Source organism: Euprymna scolopes, chromosome 20 (genome assembly GCF_053919585.1).
Source record: "Euprymna scolopes isolate OS-2025 chromosome 20, ASM5391958v1, whole genome shotgun sequence".
Taxonomy (NCBI): domain Eukaryota; kingdom Metazoa; phylum Mollusca; class Cephalopoda; order Sepiida; family Sepiolidae; genus Euprymna; species Euprymna scolopes.
Window position 1 is genome coordinate 11,675,841 of NC_136501.1, and position 24,803 is coordinate 11,700,643.

At 32.2% G+C, this 24,803-nt stretch overlaps 1 protein-coding gene across 1 annotated transcript in view; it reads left to right on the forward strand.

Moving 5' to 3' along the window:
• Nucleotides 1-24,803, forward strand: part of LOC145241325 (uncharacterized) — a 151,528-nt gene that overhangs the window by 37,877 nt on the left and 88,848 nt on the right. Inside the window, exon 2 of the mRNA XM_080104154.1 lies at nt 11,664-11,762. Coding sequence (XP_079960280.1) covers nt 11,711-11,762 — 52 coding nt within the window. The 5' untranslated portion in view covers nt 11,664-11,710. The remainder of the gene's footprint in view (nt 1-11,663; nt 11,763-24,803) is intronic.

The window sequence follows — 24,803 nt, forward strand, 5'->3', positions numbered from 1 at the left end:
ATTCATGCAAAACACGACATAATCAATCATGTAGAGCATGATGTGGATTTAAATTAAAAAAAAAAAAAAAATAACGAACCTCAATGCAACGATCTATAAAAACGCCCTCGTCATGATCCATGCAATTGTTTATGTCATGTTATGGATGAGTTCACAAATGTTAAAATTTACTTCCAAATAACCAATTCATCGAATTAAATATGTTAGAAACATTATTGCCGATAAAAAATACACCTGAAATGACCATAAGACTCATCGACTGAAACAAAATGGCCAAAATAAATGCTAGTGGCAAGGCCAACACTCGGAAGAAAAATAATTTTTTTTCCCCTCTCAGACGAGGCATATTGGTATTTGAAATGTAAGGGGCTACTATTTCGGATTGTGTCTAACAGTGGTTTGTGGGGAGTTGGGCAGCAAAATGTCTGTTCACATTACATTTAAACTTTAGCAGGTTAGTATAGTCAAGGAAACAGGGTGGGAATTTCAAAGTCAATTCAAAATTCAAATTTCAAAGGAATTTTAGAGGGGAAAAAACTGTTAAGAGTAGAAAGTTTTCTGGCATCTAGCGATCTTAAGTGAGGGAGTGGGATTTTGCTGTTTATTGGGTTAATCGGGAGCAGGGTTGCGGAGTTGAATGATAAAAGTTTGACTCCAACTCCTTTGATATCTTCGACTCTGACTCTCAATTCCAAGGAAAGCTATTCTGCCGATCCATATACCAGCCTCCCACTCCTATTCTGCAAGCATTTTATAAATACTTTTCATGTATATTATTTTTTGCATTTAACATTCACTTGCATGATAAATATACTCACATATACACTTAACCAGCTTTATAGAATAAGTTAACAAAGAGATAAAAAATTTACAATTAAATTTTATTATGTTATCTGCTCAAAAGAGAATACAATATTTAGAGATAGGGAAACCTCTTTAGGCCATGGCATTTCGAAATCAAACGCTTCTCATCAGAAGGGAGTAAAGACATTATACAGAGAAGAAATTTTTTAAAAGATAATATTGCCTTTATGGAAAAAAGGATCAAAGGAAAAACAGGGAAAAGCTTTAAAGGGCTGTAGTAGCATGGGTTGCTTCTTATTGATTTAAACCCTTTTTTCTTTTTTTTTTTATAAGATTGTAATTCCGGATTGATCCCGGACTAATCCAATTGCCAAATTCCATTTGATTCAGGAACTGGATAACTTTTGGATTACTATCTGATTATTATCCAATGTAATCCACAGTGATCTCCCTCAAAAACAAAATTTTCATTGATGTGTGACGTCACAACCAAAACAAAAAAAACTGTCTCGACAAGATTTGCAGGAATCCGATGGACCGAAATATCTTGATGAAGTAGAAGCATTGTAGTACAGTACAAAATATGATATATTTCCAAAAATGAAAGCAAAAATCATATTGTGCAAAATTGTGCAACTGGTAAAACCAAACAGGAAAACCATGTAAAAAAATTAATTTATCCAACTTAAGGAGTTGTAGTCGAATAAAAAATTCTGACTCTGACTCTTAGAAATCTGACTCCGACTGAAACCTCTGACTCCGAGAGTATGTATATAGAATGCAAATAATATCAATAGATAGATGTCACCCTTTAAATATTTGTTTGTAAATCTCATTAGCATTCCTTGATCTTTAGCAATGTTGGCACCTTTTATCTTCCATATTTTATGAAACACAGAATGATGGTTGTAAACATTTTTTCTGTTCTCTTTCTAAGAGTTTTTTTGCCAATCCTTATTACACTGCAGCGACCATGCACCTAAAAAAAAAAAGTTAAAAGTAAAGAGATTTTATCCATACTACAGAGTGCAACATCATCTGCACAGAGCCTCGATATAACAACACGAGTCAGACATTTTTTATGATAAAAAAGAAACAAAAAATTCTTTCCTTCTCTGATGATGGATGTTTTACTAGCCAAAATTAAGTCAAGTTTAAAAAAAAAAAAAAAAAGAATGATTTTTAGTAAAATATATGCATCTTAACATAGTTTCAAAGACAATTTGCCTGTTATAAATTTTTTTTCTTCCTTCTCTTCATCAATGATCTCCCAAATCACATTCTAAATTCATTTGTTTACATATATGCAAATGACACTACCATCTATGGTAACACTCCAAAGGACAGCAACAACTAAGATCTCTAGGAATCTCTCTCTTCTAACCTTGAGCAAATAGTTCAATGAGATAAAAGGTGGTTGTTTAATTTTAACGCATATAAAACCAAGTTTCTATTTTTCACCAGTAATGCTCTGATTCCCACTTGGCCCCAATTGATAAGAATGGTTTTTGTCTAAAAGAAGCACTCTGCTTCACCAAAATTCTGAGACTGACCTTCACTCTTGACCCGAAGTGGCTGAAGGTCGCTGGAAAATGGTTGCATCATTCTACTGCTCCAGAATATATCTTACTCCTGATGCAATCCTCTGTCTGTACAAGAGCCAAATACATCCTAAAATGGAGTACTGTTGCCACATCTACTTGAAGTACCCTGTCCTACCTTGACAGAGTTCAAAACTAGATTCGAAACCTAGTAGGTAATGTCCTTTTCTTCTCCCTGCAATCTCTTTCAGACAAGAGATGTTGCAAGCCTGTCTCTGCTCTATCATTATTTTCATAGCAAGTGCTCGACTGAGCTTCAATCTATACCTTCCCTTGCCAAACTTTCACAAAAAGTACTCATCTAGCTACAACCACTATGCTTCCTCCAACTCTCCATCTGTGCTTAAATCTAAACACAAATTCAATGAACAAAGCTTCTTTTCAAGAACTGCCTGTGTTTGAAACTGTTCAGCTGACCAGCTGACTACATCATGGTCAACTTCAAGTTCAATGTAAACAAGTTCTTGTTGAGCCATCTACTTAAATAATCAAATTCTACTTAATTTCCACTATTAACAATCACTACACTGTTATCTCAGTGACCACCATATAATCCTTGAGTGGCCTTAGAGCCTTAGTAAGTGGTGACTCCCTTCTAAAAAAAATGTATGTATTCACATTATTGACTGCCTAAAAGTTTTCAATTCTTTTACAAATAACTATGCATTATGTTGAGTGGTAACTTTATTTCCTTACTAGACAGCTTAAACCACAAGTGTTGTTTCACTGTATCAGGGCTCTTCAGTGTTTTTTTTTTTTTAAGCTATATCAGATTATTTTTTTATGTTTGAATTATATATATATATATATATATATATTTATTAATGAGTGTGTTGTTAGAATTTTCCCATGATTAGATATAAACTCAAATCACTCAGTATTGACCCTGCTTATAATAATTTAGTAATGTGAAACTTGATTAATATTTTTTTCATTTAAATATGCAGTGATGTATATTGATTCTTGTTCATTTTTGTCATCAAGAGACAAAGAACAAATAAAAATAGTTTACAACGCAGAGCAGTGTGACCAATGACCTGAATTGAAACAGAAATTCCTCTGCACCCTTTTTTTTTCTCCTATTTTAAGCATTCACATTAAGCAACATTTTATTTTAATATAATGTAAACTCCATATAAACAGTGTGTGTTAGCTAAATAAAAACTGTGTTAGCTAAAATGAATTCTTTCACACATGAAAAATAAAAATTAAAAAATGGCCTTAAGGAAAATATACGCACACGTAAAATAATAGGTGATTTTTTTTTTTTTTTTTTTTTTTTGAAAAGTCGTCTGTCCTTTTAAAAAAAAATAAATGTACTTTTTGATGAATAACTTGTATGAATAACTGGATATCAGAAACAGTCTTTTTTCTTTCTGACTTTTCTTTTTCACCAGTTTGTATACCATCCATGAATCATTTGTTAAAAAAAAAACCATGTAATCCATATGACATCCGGACAGTTTTCAGAAGTAACTTTAAAGCATTTTATGAGTAAAGCCCTCTATGGAAAAATCATGACTAAGATTTGTGTGTATCAAATTCCATGTAAATATAGAAAACTATACAAGGTTGAGACATGTCGCCCAATAAAAGTAAGGTTAGAAGAACATTGAATAGCCATGATACATGGAGATATTAATAGTCGGGTATGGCTGACCCCATATGGAGGGAAAAAGGGAAATCATCTACCATTATGGATGAAGTAAAAATTATAGAGAAAAACGGTGGAGACTAAGCGGCTCATATACTGATTGACGATCATCTATTAAGCAAACCTAGTCTAGAATTTAACAATATGAGAACCATTGCAGGGCTTTATGTTGCAAGTGAAACAGTCGCATTTGCGAGAGATTTTTTTTTTTTTTCCAAGTGACAACTAGAAATAATAAAATGTTTATCTTTTGATTTTTTTTTTTTCGTTGACAATCTTTTAAAACTCATTACTGAATAAAAAATGTCTTTCTTAATCCTTTTTTTTTATTTTTTTTTTAATAAAACGAGCAATAAAAAAGAAAGAAAAATCTTTATGATGTATGTAATTGTCATGGAACAACGATGTCACATTCCAAAAATCACGTAAATTGATAAAGTATTTTTTTTTTTTTATTAAGGAAATCAAATTTTACAGTTTTTAACGGTTAATAATAAAATAATATTAGGTTGAGAAGAAAGTTCTTGCAGAATTTTAAATTTTGATTTCAAATGATATATTTTCAAATAAGTTTACCTTTACTTTATATATCATTTTAAAGAGCGTTTTTCACTCTATTTAATTGTTTAAATTACAATCGTTTTAAAATCATTGTCTTCTTTTCAGAATGTTGAATACAATATGGAAAAAAAACAAATCTGCACAATTTTCTTATTTCAATTCAAGCTAGGCTGAAAAGTTGCTGAAACAGCTTGCGATATCAATGAAACGTTTGGCCCAGAAATGACTTGAATGTACAACACAATAGTAGCGAAGAGTCTTAAAGATGATGAGCATGGTGGTCGGCTATCGGATGTTGACAACAATCAATTAAGAGTCTTAGTCGACGCCAATTCACACACAACTGTTTAAGAACTTGCTTCTGAATTAGGCATAATGTATACAACGATTTCCAACTATTTGAGAGTTTGGAAAGTCAAAACTTGATAAATCGGTGCCTCAGAAATTGAGCGACAACCAAAAGAAACTTCTTTTATGCAACAAGAACAACCCCTTTCTCGGCTGAGTTATGACTTGCGATGAAAAGTGGGTTCTTTATGACAACTGGCAATGCTCAGCTCAGTGGTTGGACACCAATGAAACTCCATGACACTTCCTAAAACCAGAGTTGAACCAAAAGAAAGTCATACTGACTATTTGGTGGTCTGTGATCGGTCTCATCCATTAGTTTTTGAATACAGGCGAAGCCATTATAGTGGTAAAGTACTGTCAACAGTCTCGATACTGAGTGTGAAGTAATTTCCAGTAACAAAGATGGTGACTAAGAATCAAATGTGGTTCGTGACATAGCCAATGGCGAACTGATTGAATCCAAAATTAAACAATTTTTATAATAACTTTGGAAGATTTTCATTGGTTGATTACCACAACCGGTGGTTATAAAAACGATTGTCAAAATCATTGGTGTCATACCCCCATTAGGAGTCAAGAACATTTTACACACACTTTTTTTTTGATAATGGAAAAATCCTTTCGGATTCAATTTTGGTTTGGCTTGAGAAAAGGAAAGAAAAATAAATAAATAAAAATAAACAAATAAACAAACAAATAGAAATAAACCAATAAAATAATTGTTTTGTTTTCTTGTTTTTTTTCTGTTTTATTGGGGGGGATTTGTCTTTATTCTCATTGGTAAAAAAGAATTAATATATTGGTATAATGTGTGCAAAAAGAAACCCTTTTTTTTTTTTTTTGTAAATCACATTGTTTTTTGTTTTTTTTGATACATATAAAAATAAACACTTTCCAAATATATATATATATATATATATATATATATATATATATATATAAACATACAAATAGAATCCTATTCAAATACATATAAACATATATGCACAAAAATTCACAAATATACATTTTTTTTTTAAACAAAAACTGGAAACATTATGTTAGGTATTAGTTGGTTAATTTGGTTAGTAAGATAGAAATGGTCACAGTTTAACGTCGTGCCCGGGACAATTTACAATTTTGGGGGTGTGATTTCGACTGTTCATGCTTCTCTTTTTGGGTTTCTGAAAAGAGATTTATTCATAATTAGATTCCAAAACATTCGGTTATAAAATGTTTTAATTTTATTCTTTTTATAGGTTTTGTGAAAACGTCAGCAATATTATTCTCAGACGTCACATAAGTAAGAGTAATAGATTTTTTACTTATTTTTCTTGGGGAATACGTTGCGGTGAGGTGCGTAATTTGGTGGTGTCTGTTTTCGAGAAGCATTTTTGAACTTCATAATATTGCTGGAGTTATTATTGTCCATGAGCATACGATTATTCTCTTCGTAATTGCGCAATGCCACTTTAAATTTACTGAAATTTATGGGTTTGTCTTTTTGCGTTATAACAGTTGTAAATGGTTTAAAATCGGCTGGAAGTTCCTTGAGGGTCATTGATATCAACAAGATATTGCTTATTATTTCACCTGAAGGCATTGGTGGTTGTTTCTGCCCTTATAACGTAGTCGGTAATAGTTTCATCCTTGTTACGTTTCAGAGACGTTAGTTCTGTATATAGTGATATAATTTTTGGTTTCCCTTTTGATAAATAATGTTCTCTTAATATGTTCAATGCTTTCCATCCATCATGCAAGGCATCTCTTATAATCAGAGACAGACTCCTATCATCTAAGCATTGAATCAGTTCTGCAAAAACAGTCGCGTTCTTTTTGAGAAATTTGGGGTTGTTAGGATTCTCTGTTGGAGATTGTATCACTTTGTGTAGTTTTTGAATCCTTAGATACCCCAGAAATTTTACCTGCCACAATTCGAATTTAGATTCCGATCCGTCAAAGAAAAGATGATGCCTGAGCGCATAACCTGTTAAGTATTGAGACATTATGTTGAACAGAGTGCAGTCTCGATACTGAGTGTGAAGTAATTTCCAGTAACAAAGATGGCGGCTAAGAATCAAATGCGGTTCGTGACATAGCCAATGGCGAACTGATTAAATCCAAAATTCAACAATTTTTATAGTAACTTTGGAAGATTTTCAATGGTTGATTACCACAACCAGTGGTTATAAAAACGATTGTCAAAATCATTGGTGTCATACCCCCATTAGGAGTCAAGAACATTTTACAATGGATGAAATGCATTAGAAACTTCGACAATGGCATCCAGCATTAGTCAACAGAAAAGGCCCAATTTTCCTCCATGACAATGTCCGACTGCACATTGCTTAGCCAACCAAGTTGACCAAATTGGGCTATAAAGCTTTGCCTCATCCACCATACTCTCCAAACCTCTCAATGACTACTACTTTTTCAAACATCTCAACAATTTTCTGTGTGAGAAATGCTTCTAAAACCTAATCGATATCAAAACGCTTTCAGCGACTTCATCGCCACCAGAACGCAAGAGTTTTACGTTGCTAGCATAAATACACTTGTTTTGTGTTGGCAAAAATGTGTTGATTCTGATGATGCTTAGTTTGATCAATAAATTTTTGTTTGAGGTGAGATATGTTCAACTGAATTTTAAAGTTAAAAACTGCAAAAACTTTCTTATCAACCTGATAATAAAATAGCATCTTGGTAATCAGATGGAGTTATCAGCCTTTGAATTTGAACACATTCTAAAACAATATGCCCACTCCCGACCCTCTCCTCACTTCCTCATAAATTTGATTTAAAAAAACTTCAAGTTGCATGATTTTTGGAATATAGCATCTTTATTCCGTGACCTGTATGTACATCATAAAGATTTGTCCGTATTTTTTTTTTTTTTTTTTAAACAAGTGTAATTCTAAATAAGAACCTTAATTTTTTTATAAATTGAAAAAAATATTTGTTACAAATTAATGATGATTAAATACTTGAATGCCTCCTTTACAAAAATTTACAATTTCCACAAATTTCTAAACGAAATCAGTTTTTTGAAACCCACCTAAAAAAGAGTGCTTATTTGAAGTGTCTCGAATCTGAGGGAGATAACTAACATTTATTCAAGAAATAATTTTATTTTGGGACAAAAATAAAAATTGTCTTAATCTTTAAAAATTTCTTCACTAACTGAGAATAAAATAGATGAAGTGTAGTATCAGAACCGATACAACACGTTTTATCTCCTCTACGATACAAAAAAAGAATTTAAGTAAATGTTTTAAAGGCCTACTTCACAAGATCTCCAGTCATGGTATAGCTGGAAATGACTTCTCAACTATTAAATCATTTCTCTCTGATAAGTTCTTAAGAGTAGTGGTTGATGGGCAGAAATCAGAGGCTCTCAGTATTAATGCTGGAGTCCCTCAGGGGTCCATCCGGGGTCCAACTCTCTTCCTGATCTACATCAATGATCTTCCAGACCACATCCTTAGATCATTCGTAGACATTTATGCTGATGACACTACCATCTATGGAAGCACTTCGAAGACCGTAAACGACCAAGTTCTCTCTGACTCTCTCTCCTCTGATCTTGAGCACGTGGTACAATGGGGAAAGAAGTGGCTGGTTACTTTTAATGCATCTAAAACCAAGCTTCTATCTTTACATCATCAACGCTCTGATGCCCATCTGGCATCAATTGAAATAAATGAATGGCTCTCGTCTTGTGGAGGCTTCATGTTTTGACAAGCTTCTGGGCTTGACCTTTACTCTTGATCTGAAATAGAACACGTACATCAAAAGTTGCTGGAAAGATGGTGGGATCCTTTTACCGCTCCAGTAGATATCTCACTCCTGATGCAATTCTCTACCTATATAAAAGCCAGGTTCGGCCAACGATGGAGTACTGTTGCCACATCTGGGCAGGAGCTGCTAGAAGCAGCTTATCCTGTCTTGACAGAGTTCAAAATAGACTTCATTGCTTAGTGGGAAATGCCCTTTTCTCTTCTCTGCAACCCCTTTCCCACAGAAGAGACGTAGCGAGCCTGTCCTTGCTTTATCATTATTTTCATGGCAGGTGCTCATCTGAACTTCGATCTCTGGTCCCGTCTTGCCAGAACCACTATCAACAATTACCCACACTCTTTATCCGTGCCTACACCCAAACGTAGATTCCATGAACAGGGCTTCTTTCTTAGAACTGCTCACCTGTGGAACTCTATTCCGTTTGCCTGCTTTCCAATCTACAATCTGATTGTCTTCAAGTCCAATATGAACAAGTTCTTATTGAACCGTCCCCCTAAGTAATCCAATTTACAAAATTCTCACTAATGTTTACTATGATAAAATCACAATGACTAATATATACCTATTAACTCTTATCCTCGAGTGGCCTCTGGGCCTTGATAAGTGGTGACCCCCATGTAAAAAAAAAAATGTATTTCTAAATGTCACATTTTAAAGTGAATAATCTTACTTCTTGCAAAAAAACTAATATTTTTTTTATTAATTAAAGAATATTGTACTTAAATTAGATATTTTCTATATTACAAAAATGAAATTTAAGACTTTTTAAAAAAATTTCTAATTCAGAAAAACCTAATTCTTTAACATAAAAGTGTGTGCTTTTTATAAGTAGGTAAACATTTTAGATTTGTTAATCAAGCAACTTAAAATTGAAATAAAGGTAATTATGATTATGTGTTATCAGTTTTAAAAACTTTGACGGTCAGTTTTGTTTTGTGGGGTTTTTTTGTGTTTTTTTTAAGTATGGAAACATTGATAAACAAATCTTGCAGAAATGTAAAAAAAACAAAAAACTACACATTTTATCAGTAAGTTTACAAGTGAATGTAATGTTTTATGAGGTTGTTCTCAAGTTTAATAACTAATATTGAAACTGATGAGATCTTCAGATTTGCCTTATTCAGTTAACTGAATGATTCTGAGTGATATTTGCCAGGTGACAATTCAACTGAATGTAGTTGGTCTTGATATTTCTGAATTTCCTCCTATAAATTTCGTCTGTAGCATCTTAGAGAATTAGAAAATAAAACAAAACTTCACCTGGAATTGTTTTATTCATAACATAGAGTGAAAACGAGTTTGGCTAGTAAACAAAAATATTTACTTGTCAAAGGACAACTAAAAATAAATTTGTCCATAGAGCTTTGCATTAATTATAAATAATAGAAAAAAAAAATCACAATTAAAAATATAATCTGTAGTAATAAATAGTGACGTATATTTGTAAGTAGTAAAATTGTACATCTAAAAACAAAAATAGGTTTAAGGCTCCCAAAATTCATTCTAGTAATGTCTGTTTTTATATTCCATGTGGGCTAGCTTGGTGCATTCACTTATGTGGTTTAATATTTCGTCTCTTTGTCCACAGTATACATTTGCTGTTTTCCTGATCTCCTCTTTATACAGTTTACCCCTGACCTAATGCTTTTAACTGTGATTGAATAAAAAATGGAAATTCATCAGGTTATGAAACTTCTGTGTTTTAATACGTCTCCATCATCCTTTTATTTCTCATCCCATTCACTCTTCACTGTCACAGGGATAGATGGAAAGGCACACATACATCTTATTTCGTGATTAAATAGAAATTGAAGTAGTCTTTACTTGCTTTCGAATACTGTACTCGTTTCAACAACTTCAATGAAATTGTTTAGAAATATCAGTCTTATGATAAACTACAGTTTTTAATTTTTGAGATGAGGAATGGTTGCATTATTTGGATTTATCGGACTAATGTTCTCGTCTCAAGTGTTATTTGTGCAATGTTTCGGTCAATGTAACCTCCAACCTTCATGTGTATATAAGTCACCATGTTTGATATTAGGGAAAGGTTAACTCTATACTTCTAAGGTTTCATATTTCTTTTTCTTTTATCTTATATCAGTTATTAGATGTTAAATATATATATATTTTTTTTAAATATATCTGTTATATGAAACTTAAAAATGAATATCTCGTTAATGGGACTTAGGAATAGCTATTGACAAGAACATGTGATTTAACATTTATGGTTTATTGGTAGCCTCTTATTTTTGCAAATTATGTTTTTTAGAACTTATGATTTGTTAATGAATGTAATGAAACTTTAGCACTCACCCCCTCTTTTTTTTTTTTCTTTTGTCCTAAATAATTTAGAAATAATATTTGCTTGTGTTTTGTTTAATAATTTTTATCACTTTATTTTTAATTTTACTGTTAACTATAATCTAAATACAAAACTTTGGAAGTATAGAGTTAACCCTTTCCCAATATCAAACATGGCAACTTATACACCTGAAGAAGGTTGGAGGTTATGCTTACTAAAACATTATGTAAATAACACTCAAGATGAGAACAGTAGCCTGATTAATTAAAAAAATTCAAATAATAAATTATTCATAATTTCCTGGCATTGCCTTAGAATCTTTTTATTTTCATTTTTGTGTTCACTTTTTTTCTGAAATCCTTTAGATCTTTATTATGTAGTAGCAAACATTTTGTTGCACCTCATTTCACTAGTATTTTTAAGATGTTTATTTTATAACTCTTCCATTTTTGATTTCAATAAAACATAGATGAATAGAAGAAAAGCTAATGTGTAATCACATTGTGATAAACATGCGCAAAAAGTTGTCATGCAATTTTATTAATTATAATAAGTTTTAAAATGTGCTTTTACAGTATAAAAACAAGCAAATCTGTATTTATAATTGCAGGTGGTAATTGGTGGCTAGCTGCAGTTGCTAGCTAGCCAAAGGATGACATGGCGCCAATCTGGCTCTGGACAAATCTAGTACTCATAATATCAACAGCAGGTAAATATATGCTACTTTTTTTATTGTTATTTTATGTTTGTGTCAAATGTTTTTATTATTAAACGTTTTCTGCACTAGCTGCAAAATATGCACCAACGTGGCTGAGTTTCTTCCAAACTTTATGATCTTAAGTCAAGGTGTTCGCTTAGTTTATGTTTGTTCATTCACAGACATTGTTTATCCATCCTTTCTTTTGTCTAACTTTTGACTGGTTTCCTTGTAAATGCCTCCAATGCATATTTTGAATAGCTTCTCACTGGAATGTTTAATGTGACCAAATAATAATCGAATATCAAATTAGCTGTTTTTAATGTTTGTATGACTTTTCGTTTTAAAGACTTCATTATTTTTATAGCTTTTCAGCTGAGTATAATGTGTATGATTTGTATGAGTCATGAATGAAGAGCCTATCAGACGTATGTAAAGTAATACATGGAAATGAAAACTGACCAGTGAGGACATGCATTGCGTGGAGAGAAACGATACGGTGAATGTGTAATGCAGGTGATAAAGACAAGCTTAGTCCTGATGAGCTCAGATGACGATTAAATCTAAACAGTCGAGGGAAATGTGTCGACGATAAATATGCGTGTTTGATGACTTATGCGGAATGAGAAAGAACATAAAGAACCGAGATTATTTGTATTTACAGCCGTGTAATTTATTTAAACACAAAGAAACATTTATACATTTTTTATATAACGATAATCAGTTGGATTGTAAAGAGAGTATCCAGTGTTTATATGGGGCACGTGTGTTCAAGCGATTGAAATGAAATGCTTTGTGTGTAGCAATGTAATTCTTGTTTACAGTTCGTTGATCAGTGTATGATTAGACAAACGATAGCTTACCTTGAATAAAGCTTGGACTTCACATATAAGAAGGATAGTTTCGATTGAGTCATGTCGCACTTTTCTGGGTTTTTTTTTTTTTTGAGCAACGCGTGTTGCATGCCGTCCGTTGTGTCAAAGGGAAAAGAGAAAGAAGAAAAAAGAGACGGGTCAAAAGGACGTGACCTCGATGTCACTTATGTCAGATTAGCATTGTTTTTGTGTGCTGCACACGCATGGCTTATTTTGTGCCTGTGTTCGCGCCACACAAATAGTAGTTGCAATAGTTCACTATAAATGTGTTCAGAATAGGAGACTTTGATGGTATGGCCATGTTGGAAGAATGGATGAGACTTCTTGGGTTAGTAGATGCAGAACAGTTGGGGTAGCAGATCTAGCTCACAGGGGAAGGTTGAAGAAAACATTAGAGAAAGTGGTAAAAATGAATTTAAAAGAGGGATAAATAAATACCTGTCCAGAAATAAATTGGTTTAAAAGTAAATTTTTTAAAGCCATTCAACACTTGCCAACATGTAGAATGGACATTGAGCCAAATATGATAATGAATACCATTGCTTATCTTAACATAATGCTAAATACAAAATTGAATTCTGAATGTGCAATGTTGGTCTCAAGGCGATCTTGAATCTTCTATTCTTCAAAAAATCTCCTAGAAATGTTAAACTTTGTCAGCATTGTCTTTGATGAAACTTTTAACAGATTTCCATGCACACTCACTCATATATATATATATATATATATATATATATATATATATATATATATAAAGCTGTATGTGTGTGTGTCTGGTCACGAATAGGCTCTTATATGGTTGACTATTTTAAAAAAACTGATTACATATAATGATAGAAGATGTATCGAGACACAGGAATGGGTATGTTTCATCTGTCAGAATGGTGGTTCATTAAAATTGTGGGGTCTGCGTTCACGCCTGGTCCACGAAGTATGGAAATAAAAAATTTAAAAATTAAAAAAAAAAACGTTTACAAGTGTTTTTGATATAGATGTATAGATGTACATAAGAATACTTTGATAAGTGCGTTTTAACTTAAATAGGGATGGTATAATAAAATTGTGGGGGTCTGTGTTCGCGCCTGGCCTCCATAGAATGGAAATAGACACAAACTTTAATAGAGACTTTTCATATCTATCTGCGTAAGTATACTTTGATAATTATGTTTCAGTTTGAAGAAATATGGTATAATAAAATGATGGGGTGTTCATTCGCACCTGACCTCCATAGAATGAAAATATGTCACAAAGTTTAACAAGGTTTTTTAATATAGATTCACAGAATATTGTGATAAGTGTTTCAGTGTGAACAGGTATGATATAATAAATTATGGGGTTTATCTATTTTATTTTTACTTTCATCATATTTTGCTTTGGTTTTGATACCCCCAAATTCAAAGCTATCTCTTTACAACCCTTCCATTTCATAACCTATCGTACTTTCATAAATCAGAGTCCATTTTCTGTAGGCTGTTTTTGAACCCAGTCAATGACGGGTACTTTTGCTAATATATATATATATATTGTGTGTGTGTATCCATACTGATGATTCCTGGTAAAAAGGAATGAAACACCTGTGGCTATGGATAAAAGTTTAATAATATTTATGGTAATATTGTTCTGACTGAACACTGTTGTTGCCAGTCTTCTATATATGTCACCTTATTTAGACATAAATAGATCTTGATTCCTTTCCTTCAACATAGTTAGTTTGATGGCTGCATTGTCCTAGACATTCAGACAAAAGTTGAAAATTAATTTGGGTCTGAGGGATTCAAACCGTGGGATGAGCAGAGCAGTCATCCTCCACATTGACCATTTTTGGTAAAAAGGATGAGACACATGTCTGTGGATAAGAATTGAATATTTATTGTGATATATTTATATACTTTGGTTAAGAACATATTCTCTCATACATATTCTACCAAATAGAAATTATTATTATTCAAACAGCAATATTCTCTAAAATGCAGATTAACTGCAAGCCATTGAGAACTTTAATCATGTTTGATTTATCTTGTGTATATATTTAGATATGGTTCAATATCTCAAAGGTCTCTGTCCATTATAGGGTTGTGAAGTTGGAAGGTATAAGGTCCAATGCCTAGGATTTAAAAAAAATTCTGATTCTGATGACTTGTAGGATTCCACCTCCAGGATTCTTCTCAAATTCTGACCGACTCCCAGGATTCCTCTCAAATTCTGACCCTGACTTCTAGGATCCCCTTTCCCCTCAAAAATTCTGACCCTGACTCCTAAGATGTGTCCCCCCTCCCCCCAAAAAAAATTCTTACCCTGACTCCTATGACCCCCTCCCCCCAAAAAAAATTCTGACCCTAACTTCTTACTCTAACTTCTAGGATCCATTCCTTCTCCCAAATTCTAACTCTAACTCTGACTCTTAAGATTCCCCCTCCCCCACAAAAAAATTCTGGCTCTGACACCTTATTTTACATTCTTTCAAAACTGAGTAATAATCATATTATATTAAAAAAGTCTGTATAATATACAATGCTCATATCGTAATAAAAATATCATTTTCCAAAAATCATGTAAATTGATCAAGTATTTTTTCTTTTATGAAGAAAATGGTTTTTAAGGGATCAATGAGAATTCATAGGCATTGCAACAAAAATCTTGCAAGTTCGAATTATTGTTGAGTTATCTCACTTTGATTCTTGACTTTGTTTTTAAAATGGCAGGCAAGGCAGCCTTTCTTCAGTTACTCATAAAATTTGATTTTTTTAGTTAAATTAATCATGTAGTTTTATTTTTATGTGATTTTTAGAATGTGATATTTTCGTTTTGTCCATGAGTATGTACATCATACAGATTTTTCTTTCTTTTTTTTAATATGGGGGAATTCTGGACAAGAATTAAAAAAATATAAATATTGCACCTGCTTTCTACAAACTATTCTCTAAAAAGAAAAAAAAATGCTTAAAAAAAATGTCTTTCTTCAGAACCTAATGATTATGCTATTTTTATTTTTGATTGGCATTAAATGATTAAATCTTAGATTAATATACCGTAAAAAAAAAAAAAATTGCAAATCATCAGGCATGAATAATTTTTAGTACAAAAAAAGAAATTCATTGTTAACCTTCATCCATTAGTTTGTGATTTCAAATGTCACCAGTTAAAAATTGGCATTTCAGAATGATAGTAATTTAAATTGTGGAAACTGTGAAACTTACACACATTTTGTGTTAGTCTTTTTTCATTGGCTGTGATATGTGGAAATATATCATCACAGTTAAAGGATAAATATTCTCAAGTACCTGTTTCATAAGAAACTAGCAGAGCTTCCCAGCATTGCCCGGGATCATAAAAGAACACTAAAATAAATTGAAGAGGTTAAAAAGTGTGTGCAACATCTTTATATCAAAACATATATATCTCTACGTCTCCCAACCTCTCTCTATCTTTCTCTCTGCCCGTTTTTCCACATCTCTTCCTTCCACCCCTCTTTCCTGTCCACCCACTCCATTCCTCTCTATTGAAAATATTTACCTTTCCTTTATATATTAGATAGTATTGGAAGTGGCTGAAACCCTTTCACCCCCTGGTAAAACCTGACCCAGTTGACTCACAGAAAATGAATAATTTTATTTTTAATTTTAGATATTATTCATCAGTAACACTGATTAAGACTATACCAACTTTGTGGGTATTTGTTTTGTAGTTTTTCTACTTATAGTTAGGCATACACACAGATAACTGCCCTTTAAATAATAGATAACAATATTGTTACATTCTTTTTAAGAAATCAATCAAGATTAGAAAAATTTATAACATTTTTATATTCTGGGATTCTGTTTTCCCAACTGTACTGACATGCAGAAGTTCAAGTGTAATGTGAACAAACATCTTGCTGCTCATCTCCCGTCATAATATCACTGCAATTTATGTCCTGGTAGTAGCCACCTACTTCAAAGTGGCGTTGTGCCTTGTTTGGAGTGAAAATGGAATAAAAAAAATATTACTAGTTCTACATAAGACTCTAAGAAAGGAAAACTAATCATGAACATGTGTCAGGAGCAGATACGCCATTGAATTCCTTCATGCAGAAAAAAAAAATGAACTGATCAACATTCACCGGCGCCTGTTGAACGTTTACAAGGCCAATGAAGTTGATGTCAGCACAATTAGGAGATGAGTCCATTGATTTCAAAGTGGTAACAGATGTGAGTGACAAATCATGTTCTGAACTTTTATGACCAAAGCATCAAAAGAGGCTAAGAAAGTGCATTGAAAATGGTGATGACTGTGTAGAAAAATAAATTGTGGAGCATAAAAAGTCATTTTATTATGGCTGATATACAAAATATTTAATAAAAATGTTAAGACTAACAATTTATCCTACAATTTAGTAAGATCAAGTTTTATAGTGTTAGAAATATAAGTTGTGAATCCTTGCTGTTAATGTTGTGCCAACGTCTCAAATGCTGTAGCAGTGTAAATTTCAAATCACTCATTAACAGTGTTGTAGTCTTGCAGGCCAATAAATAACCAAGACAATAGCAACAATATAATTAACAAAAAGTGTTGTCTGGGCGTATTGCTCTTGTAAAACTCCGTCTTGTGCCACATCACAGTTCACAAACTTGTCCTCTCTAACCACAGTTAATAAACAACTGAACTGAATTTTTGGTTTGTTGTGGTTTCAAATGGCACTGGTATGTGTCACACAGTGTCAATTAAATATTGTAACATGCACGTGTGGCACCATAAAAAAACGCAAAAAACGGTGATGCTTTTTTTCTGAACACAAATTCTTCACAGGTTGCTTTTACTGTCTATTTTAGATCATTATTTTGTTAAAAGTTTAAGTCCTGTATATGTCCTTAAACTATATCCGATGGTGAGGCCCCAGCTTGCGGGCTTTGGGGAGTGTGGAGCCACCCTTTAATTGCCATTGCTCCCAGGTCTTCTCTGACTCGGAGTGGTAGTACCTGTTAGGGCCCAACTATGGGTTAAATAGAAACCGACTTGAAAACAACAAATATATTCTATTAAAAAAAATTTCTTCAAAATCACTGGATTTGGCATTAAATAACCTGAAAAGGGTTGATATGCCAGAAAACTAAAACAACCAATCAACCAACTTAAAAGTTTAACTTATTGTACCCCGGTAAAATAAAAAGAAAAAAGGTAGCTTTCAAAATATTCTGTATAATCCATGATTCCTTCATTCACAAGAAAGTAACCTTATACCACTGGAAGATATCCCCCCTCCCCCCTTGAAAACACTCATGATGCTTTCATTTTTGTATTTTATTGTGATTATTGATACTTTTTATTTTTGTCATAGTCATGTCCATTTATTCTCGATGGCAAGTTGAGTTCTGGTTCTTTCTTTTGACCAATATTATATTTTTTCATGAATTTGTTTTAGTCTTCTGCAAAACCTTGTTTTTAGTCATCACATTACAGCATGCATAAAATTTATGTTTAAAAACTAAAAAATATAAAGAGAAAAATGTGTTTTTCAATTTTAACAATAAATAGTGAAACTTTTGTTTACTTTCAACAACTTTGTAACTCTTCCTCTTATTTTGTCTTTTAGTTCTCACGTTCCATGAACAACGTTTTTGACAAAAGAAGGAAGGATTGCTGTTTTTACCATTGGCTAGTTTTTGACCTTCAAATAGTATTTTTATTTTTTTATTCTTACATCAACTTGATGATCAAGTGGCTTCATGCTTTATCTGGAGTGATTTCCATATAAAAAAGTCAAAACAGTAGTAATTCTATAATAAGTAATATTCTACATCTAGACAAGATTAGGTTTAAGGTTCCTGAAATTTATACTAGAATTGTTCGGATGGGTCCATGGCTTGATGGTTAATAGCATTGATTAATAATCAGTTTTAAGTGACAATCTTCTGGAGGTTGGTTATATTTTTATTCTAAGTAATAATAATAATAACTAAAAATAATATAGAAATTTTTACATGGTCAAAACTGATGGAATAAGAAGAATCTACCTACATGGATTAAATAAAGCGTTTTGTATGAAATTTCATACAGCTTTTTGAGTTCAACTAAATTCAACTGAAGAAGGTTGACGGTTATACCAGTTGAAATGATGTAAATATCACAATGAAGTCAGAAAAATGCAAATAATAAAAAAAACCTCGAATCGCTCTCTTCAATAGAGTTACATCCATGACCGAAGAAGAGATAAGTTGACAGTGAACAAAAATAGCCAATAAATGAAAGAAAAATAAGAATACTGTCTAATTCACACTATTTATGCGAAATATATCTATAAAAAAAAAAATTGTGCATTCACTGCACAAATCATGTTTGTTTGCTCATCTTTGTCTGAATTCAATGCTTGATTACAACTCCAGTTTAAACCAAGCAACAGTTTTTTTTATTTTGAGGTTACAATAACACCTAGCTTCTCCACTGAATTGAACGAAAGATTTGCAAAATTAATAAACATATTCTTCAACCAAACACAAACGATTCCTCCACTGAAGATTCCAAGAACCCTTCTATTTTTCAGACTAAGCAGTGACCCTCTCTGCCCGTATTACTGGAATATATATATATATATGTATAGATAGATATTTATAAGTTGGGGTGGACCACATAGCCAACCGACTTGAAAATGACCAGTTATTTCATCACTGGACATAAACATCTATTAACAAGGTGACCTCTTATTGGGAGTGGACATTAATTTTGTAAGATGTCAAGTGGGCGGATTTATCAGGATGGACCACCATTTTAAAGGTAATCACTTTTTTCAAAGCGCCCAGGCAAGTGGTCTAATCCTGAGCTAGATATTTTTCCCATCATCGGCCTGTCATTTGCAGCATGTATCTATGCACCCTAGTAAACATACAGCATTGTGTATACTGTACAAGTTTAAAAAAACAAAAAAAAACAACAATCTTATTTGGCTAGTAGTAATGAACTTAAGAAAAATAGAAATTTGAAATATTTGTCATACATTTACTAAACTTTTGATAAACATTCTGTTATGGAGTAAGCTGAGATACTGAGTAAGCAGAAATAATGCACTTAGCTAAATAATATAGATATAGTTACATCTAATTAGGAAGTTATTAGGAAGTGATGTGTGGGAATTATGGCTCCCAGAATCATGACTGTACTTCTTCAATATAAATTTGCTAAAACATTTTTGTTAATTATTATGTTGTGTTTATTGTGGTTATTTATCGGCCTGCAAGACTACGATACACTGGTAATGAGTGATTCGAAATTTACACTGCTACAACACTGGTGACAAAGGAGTTGAGACATTGCCACAACATTAACAGCAAGAATTCATAACTTATAATTCCAACACTATAAAACTTGATCTTACCAAATTGTAGAATAAATTGTTAGTCTTAATAAAGCTTAGAATTTTTTTTTTTAATATTTTATATATCAACGATAATAAAACGAGTGATTTTTTTTTTTTTATGCTCCAGAATGTAATTTTCTACGTAGTCATCATTCTTCTGAATGTACTTTGTCAGCCTCTTTTGATGCTTTAGTTGTAAAAATCCAGAACATGCTTTGTCACCACTCTGAAATCAGTAGACCCATTTCCTAACTGTGCTGACATCAATTGCATTTGCAAGCATTCAACAGGTGCCGGTGAATGTTGATCAGTTCAATTTTTTCTGTATGAAGAAATTCAATGGCATATCTCTGCTTCTGATGCATGTTGATGAGTAGGGTTTCTTTCTTAGTCTCATACCGTCAATATCTGCAACAGAGAGATGAAACTTCCAGGCTATGAATGCATAAGTTCAGTCATCATGGCAATGCAATTTGCTATCCCCCTTTGATCCATTCAGGCAGAATAAAATATTAGGAGGCATTAATTTTGAAATGCGTCCCATATTTCAGGTTTATATATAAAATTTTAGTTCATGTCCGTTTGCTCACAATTGGATGTGTATATTTCATCTTGATCAAAAGAGGTACAATGATCTTATGGGATCTGCATTCATATAGACATCCATTAAAAGAAAATGTACTTTTATTTCATTTTATTTATAACTTGAAAATTATAGAAATTAATAAGTATATACATGATAATATGGGGTTCGGGGCTTGGAGTAGAAGTGCATATGTGTCTTTATTCACTCCAGGGATAAATGCAGAATATGTCATTTGAGGGAGAGGGGTAGTTACTGTACCAAAATTTATTTCAATTAATAGAACTTGAATTCCATTTTTTCTCATCTAAACTATACTGAGTACATGTGTTTGCCGCACTTTAAAAATTTTATTTTATTACACGTGAAAAATAATAGAAAAGGTAAAATTTTTATCAACTGAAGAAAGAAGGGTGCAAGTCCAGGGTTCAACTTCAATTTAAAAAAAATACATACTCGTTACAGAACAGAAGTTCCATATTCCAAAAATCACATAAATTGATTAAGTAGGTTTTTATTTAGAAAGAATCATTTTTAAACGATTTTAAGTTATTAATGTGAAATCATTAGCATTACAAGGCTGATCTTGTAAATTTGAATTAGTGTGGAGTTATCTGCCCTTGTTATTTCAAGATAGCAACACAAGATTACCTTTTTGCTTACTCATAAAATTTGATTTTCTTAGTTAAAAATAAAACTTCTTGATCAATTTTTGGAATTTTTGGAATATAAAATCTTTGTTCTGTAACGAGTACATATATTCATAAAGATTTTTCTGTATTTAAATTTTTTTTTTTTTTTATTCGGATTGAACTGTGAACTTCACTGAACACAGATCATTCATTCCTGGCCAACGTCAGATCTTCTTACTAGCATGAATTTAAATATGCAACCAACTCATTTTATAATTTAAGTCTTACATTTTTTTTAATTCATTTTGATTTTTAAAAAATAGTTCATTTTTTTATTTGTAAAGTATTTTTTCAGTCATTACTTTTTAAATATTTTGTTTTTATTTCCTATCTTAGCTTATTTTTATTTATTACGTGTTTTTTTATTTTTATTTCTTTTCAGTTTTTATGATTTCATTTTTCTCTGAAATAATGGTAAATTCTGTTGAATGTTTTTATTTTCTATTTTGTTGTATGCTCACTCACCATCTTTCCTTCCAGCCATGATGAACTAACACATCACCAACACCTCTTGCCAATTCCATATATTATTGAACACGCTTAAGCACATTTTACTGAACTAAAGAATCTATTATGTTTCTGAATTTTTGAGATGAGGATTGATTAGTAAGAAATTACAAACTTTACCATTTCATATGACCACTCCCTCTCCTCCCTCGTTCTGTAATATTCATTTCTTTGGAGTCACCAGAGACCAAATTAGTAAATGGGAGGGGGAGGAGGTAAATAATTATTTTCTTTCATTCTTATAGGTAGTTAAAAACACTTATTTGGACTATTCTGACTACTGTTCTCATCTTAAGTGCTATTTTCACAACGTTTTGGCCGATGTAACCTCTGATCTTCTTCGGGTCTGTAAGGACCCATGGTGTTGTGGATAAGGTACTTGGTAAAATTCAGTTGTAAGCTGCATTCTTCTGGAGATGGAAGGTTCAATCCTAAGTGTGAGCAACATTCAAAGTACAGTTTAGATTCTACCCAGTCATGACTGACAGAATGAGAGCATGCTACCTCATGGATGAAATAAAGAGTTCCATTTGAAATTCCGTGAAGATTCCCAAGTTCAACAGAAAGATTTCAGAGTTCAACAAGATACACCTGAAGAAGGTCAGGGGTTATTTTGACCAAAACGTGAAAGTATCACTCAATATGAAAACAGTAGTCAAAAAAATCCAAACAATATAATTAAAAAGTCTATATAATAAAACAAGCTAAAGTCTGATCAATTGGTGCATGTTGTTGAAAGATCGGAAGCACCCAATCATTGATGATGTTCCTGGATGTATTAAAGGTTTAGATGTTACCTATTATTCTCTGTTTGAAATCTTGAACTTAGCCAGCGACATTTACCCTAGGTGAATTAAACCACCCCACCCACTGTAAGAGGAAGTTTCATGAGAATATCAAATTCACAAGCATTCCCCAGTCATATGTATATCGCTGTTAGGGAAGACAATGACATTAGGTTTTTTGGTTATTGCAGAGAGATGTCGACATCCTCCTACATACAGTGTATGATATTCCAAAATGGTCACTCACCTGGTACTGACCAGGCTTAATGTTGCTTAACTTGAACCAATGTGTCAATGTAATTATGCTGTATAAATCTTGGACTTTCGTAGATAAGAAAAAAATTGACTTATTATTTATCTAATGTTAAGTTTTTATCGTTTGGTTTTATTTTCAACCCTAATATTTCTTTTTAAAACATCTTTTTTAATATTATATCGTAACATAAAATAAACTTGAAAAATAAAAAAAATGTGAAGATTTCTCATCAGTGTAAAATATAGCTGTGTTAACATCTGACAAAATATTAACTTGTTGATGGTGGAGGTATTTATCTCCCTCCCACACGAGGAAGATGTAACACAAGAATCGAAAGTGAAGGTGAAGAAACAGCACCTCCGAGGAGGAACACTTTGACCTGCAAAAAATGCCCGGGCAATTTCGTTGGCATTCCCTAGTAGTGACTCCTTAGACAATTAACAATAAACTAGACCCTTCTCAAAGAGAGAAGGCAGTCTAGAACTACACAGGGTTAGCAATATACTGCAGGCAACAAGAAAAAGGCTATTTCAGAAATGGTGTAAACTTTGGTGCCGAAGGGAAAATCTCCTAGCTGAAGCACTTTGATGATGATGAATGATAAAGAAAATACAACTTCAACACAGATGAATGGGAAATAGCAACAGTATGTGATTTATACAAGTTCCAATGAATTTTATTACTATATTAGTTGTCTTGAAATATTAAAATATTTATTAAAAACAAAACAAAAACTATCATTATAGTTAAATCTTAATTGGTTTAAGAGTGTTCAATGGTATAATGCCCAAAATGATGCATGCTTTTAATCAAATATAATTTGTGCAGATGTTCTAAAGCATTTCTTGAAAATATTTCAAGTTTTATATAGTGTGTATAATAATAATTGTTTTGGAACTCTACAGCAGTTTCATCTCTATTAATTCATCAGAAGTCTTAATATTCAATTATGTTTGCGATTTCAATTTTTAAAAAAACATTTTAGATTAAATCTTTCATTTAATTTTCATGAACGTAGAAACAAAGAGTTGTGATGAACCGATAGCCATGAAATGCAGAGTTCAGATACAACAAATTTATTTTTATTATAAAGATCTATCTGAAAAAAATATTGAGCCCTTTATACATACAAAGGCTTACTATCTAGTTTATTTTTTGAACAGCAGTTTCCTTTTTTCTTAAATGTGTGCATATATAATGATATGTGCGTGTGTTTGTATTAGTTTTTTGCACGTGCATTTACCTTTATTAACATGTTAGAAACAATATCAGATTTTATATTAACATTTGTCACAATATGGTTAGAAAGTGAGTTATTTTTTTCAAGCTTCATGTTTGTAATTTTAAAATCATTTGTTACATAACTAAATCGTTTTTTTCCATTAGCAAGATGTAAGTATTAAAGTTTAATCCAAGTTATACCAAACTTACCTAAAATGAAATCTTGATTTCTGTGAGCAAATGTATTTTTGGAAAATGTCTGCAGCTGTTTTTCTATTCTGCTTTGCTCCATCATCATCACTATGAATAGTGATAACGATGGTAACAGAAAGTTGCTATAACCAAACCACTTTACTTTCTGTTAACTTTATCTTCGTGTTGTAGCTTTAAAATTTACATTTTGTTCCAGTGCAAAATTACATAAATCTATAAAAACTAACCTCCAACTCCTGTCCTATCGCCCTAATGTTGCATCCCTGTGCCTGTTTTACAAATATTTTAATGGAATGTGTCCTGATGAACTTGTTGCACTTGTGTCCCCTCGACATACATATCTCCGACAAACCAGCTAAGCAACAAAATCTCACCCTTTCACTGAAGTCCCTAAATGCCAGAAAGCTTTCTACTCTAATAGCTAGAACAGCTAGACTGAAATTCCCTTCCTGCTACCTGCTTCCCTGACTATACTGATATGCAGAAATTTAAATGTAACGTAAACCAACATCTTGTTAATCTTTCCTAGTCATGGTCCCAAATAGTAGCCCTTACATCCAAATGGCGATATGCCTTGTTAGGGATGAACGTAAG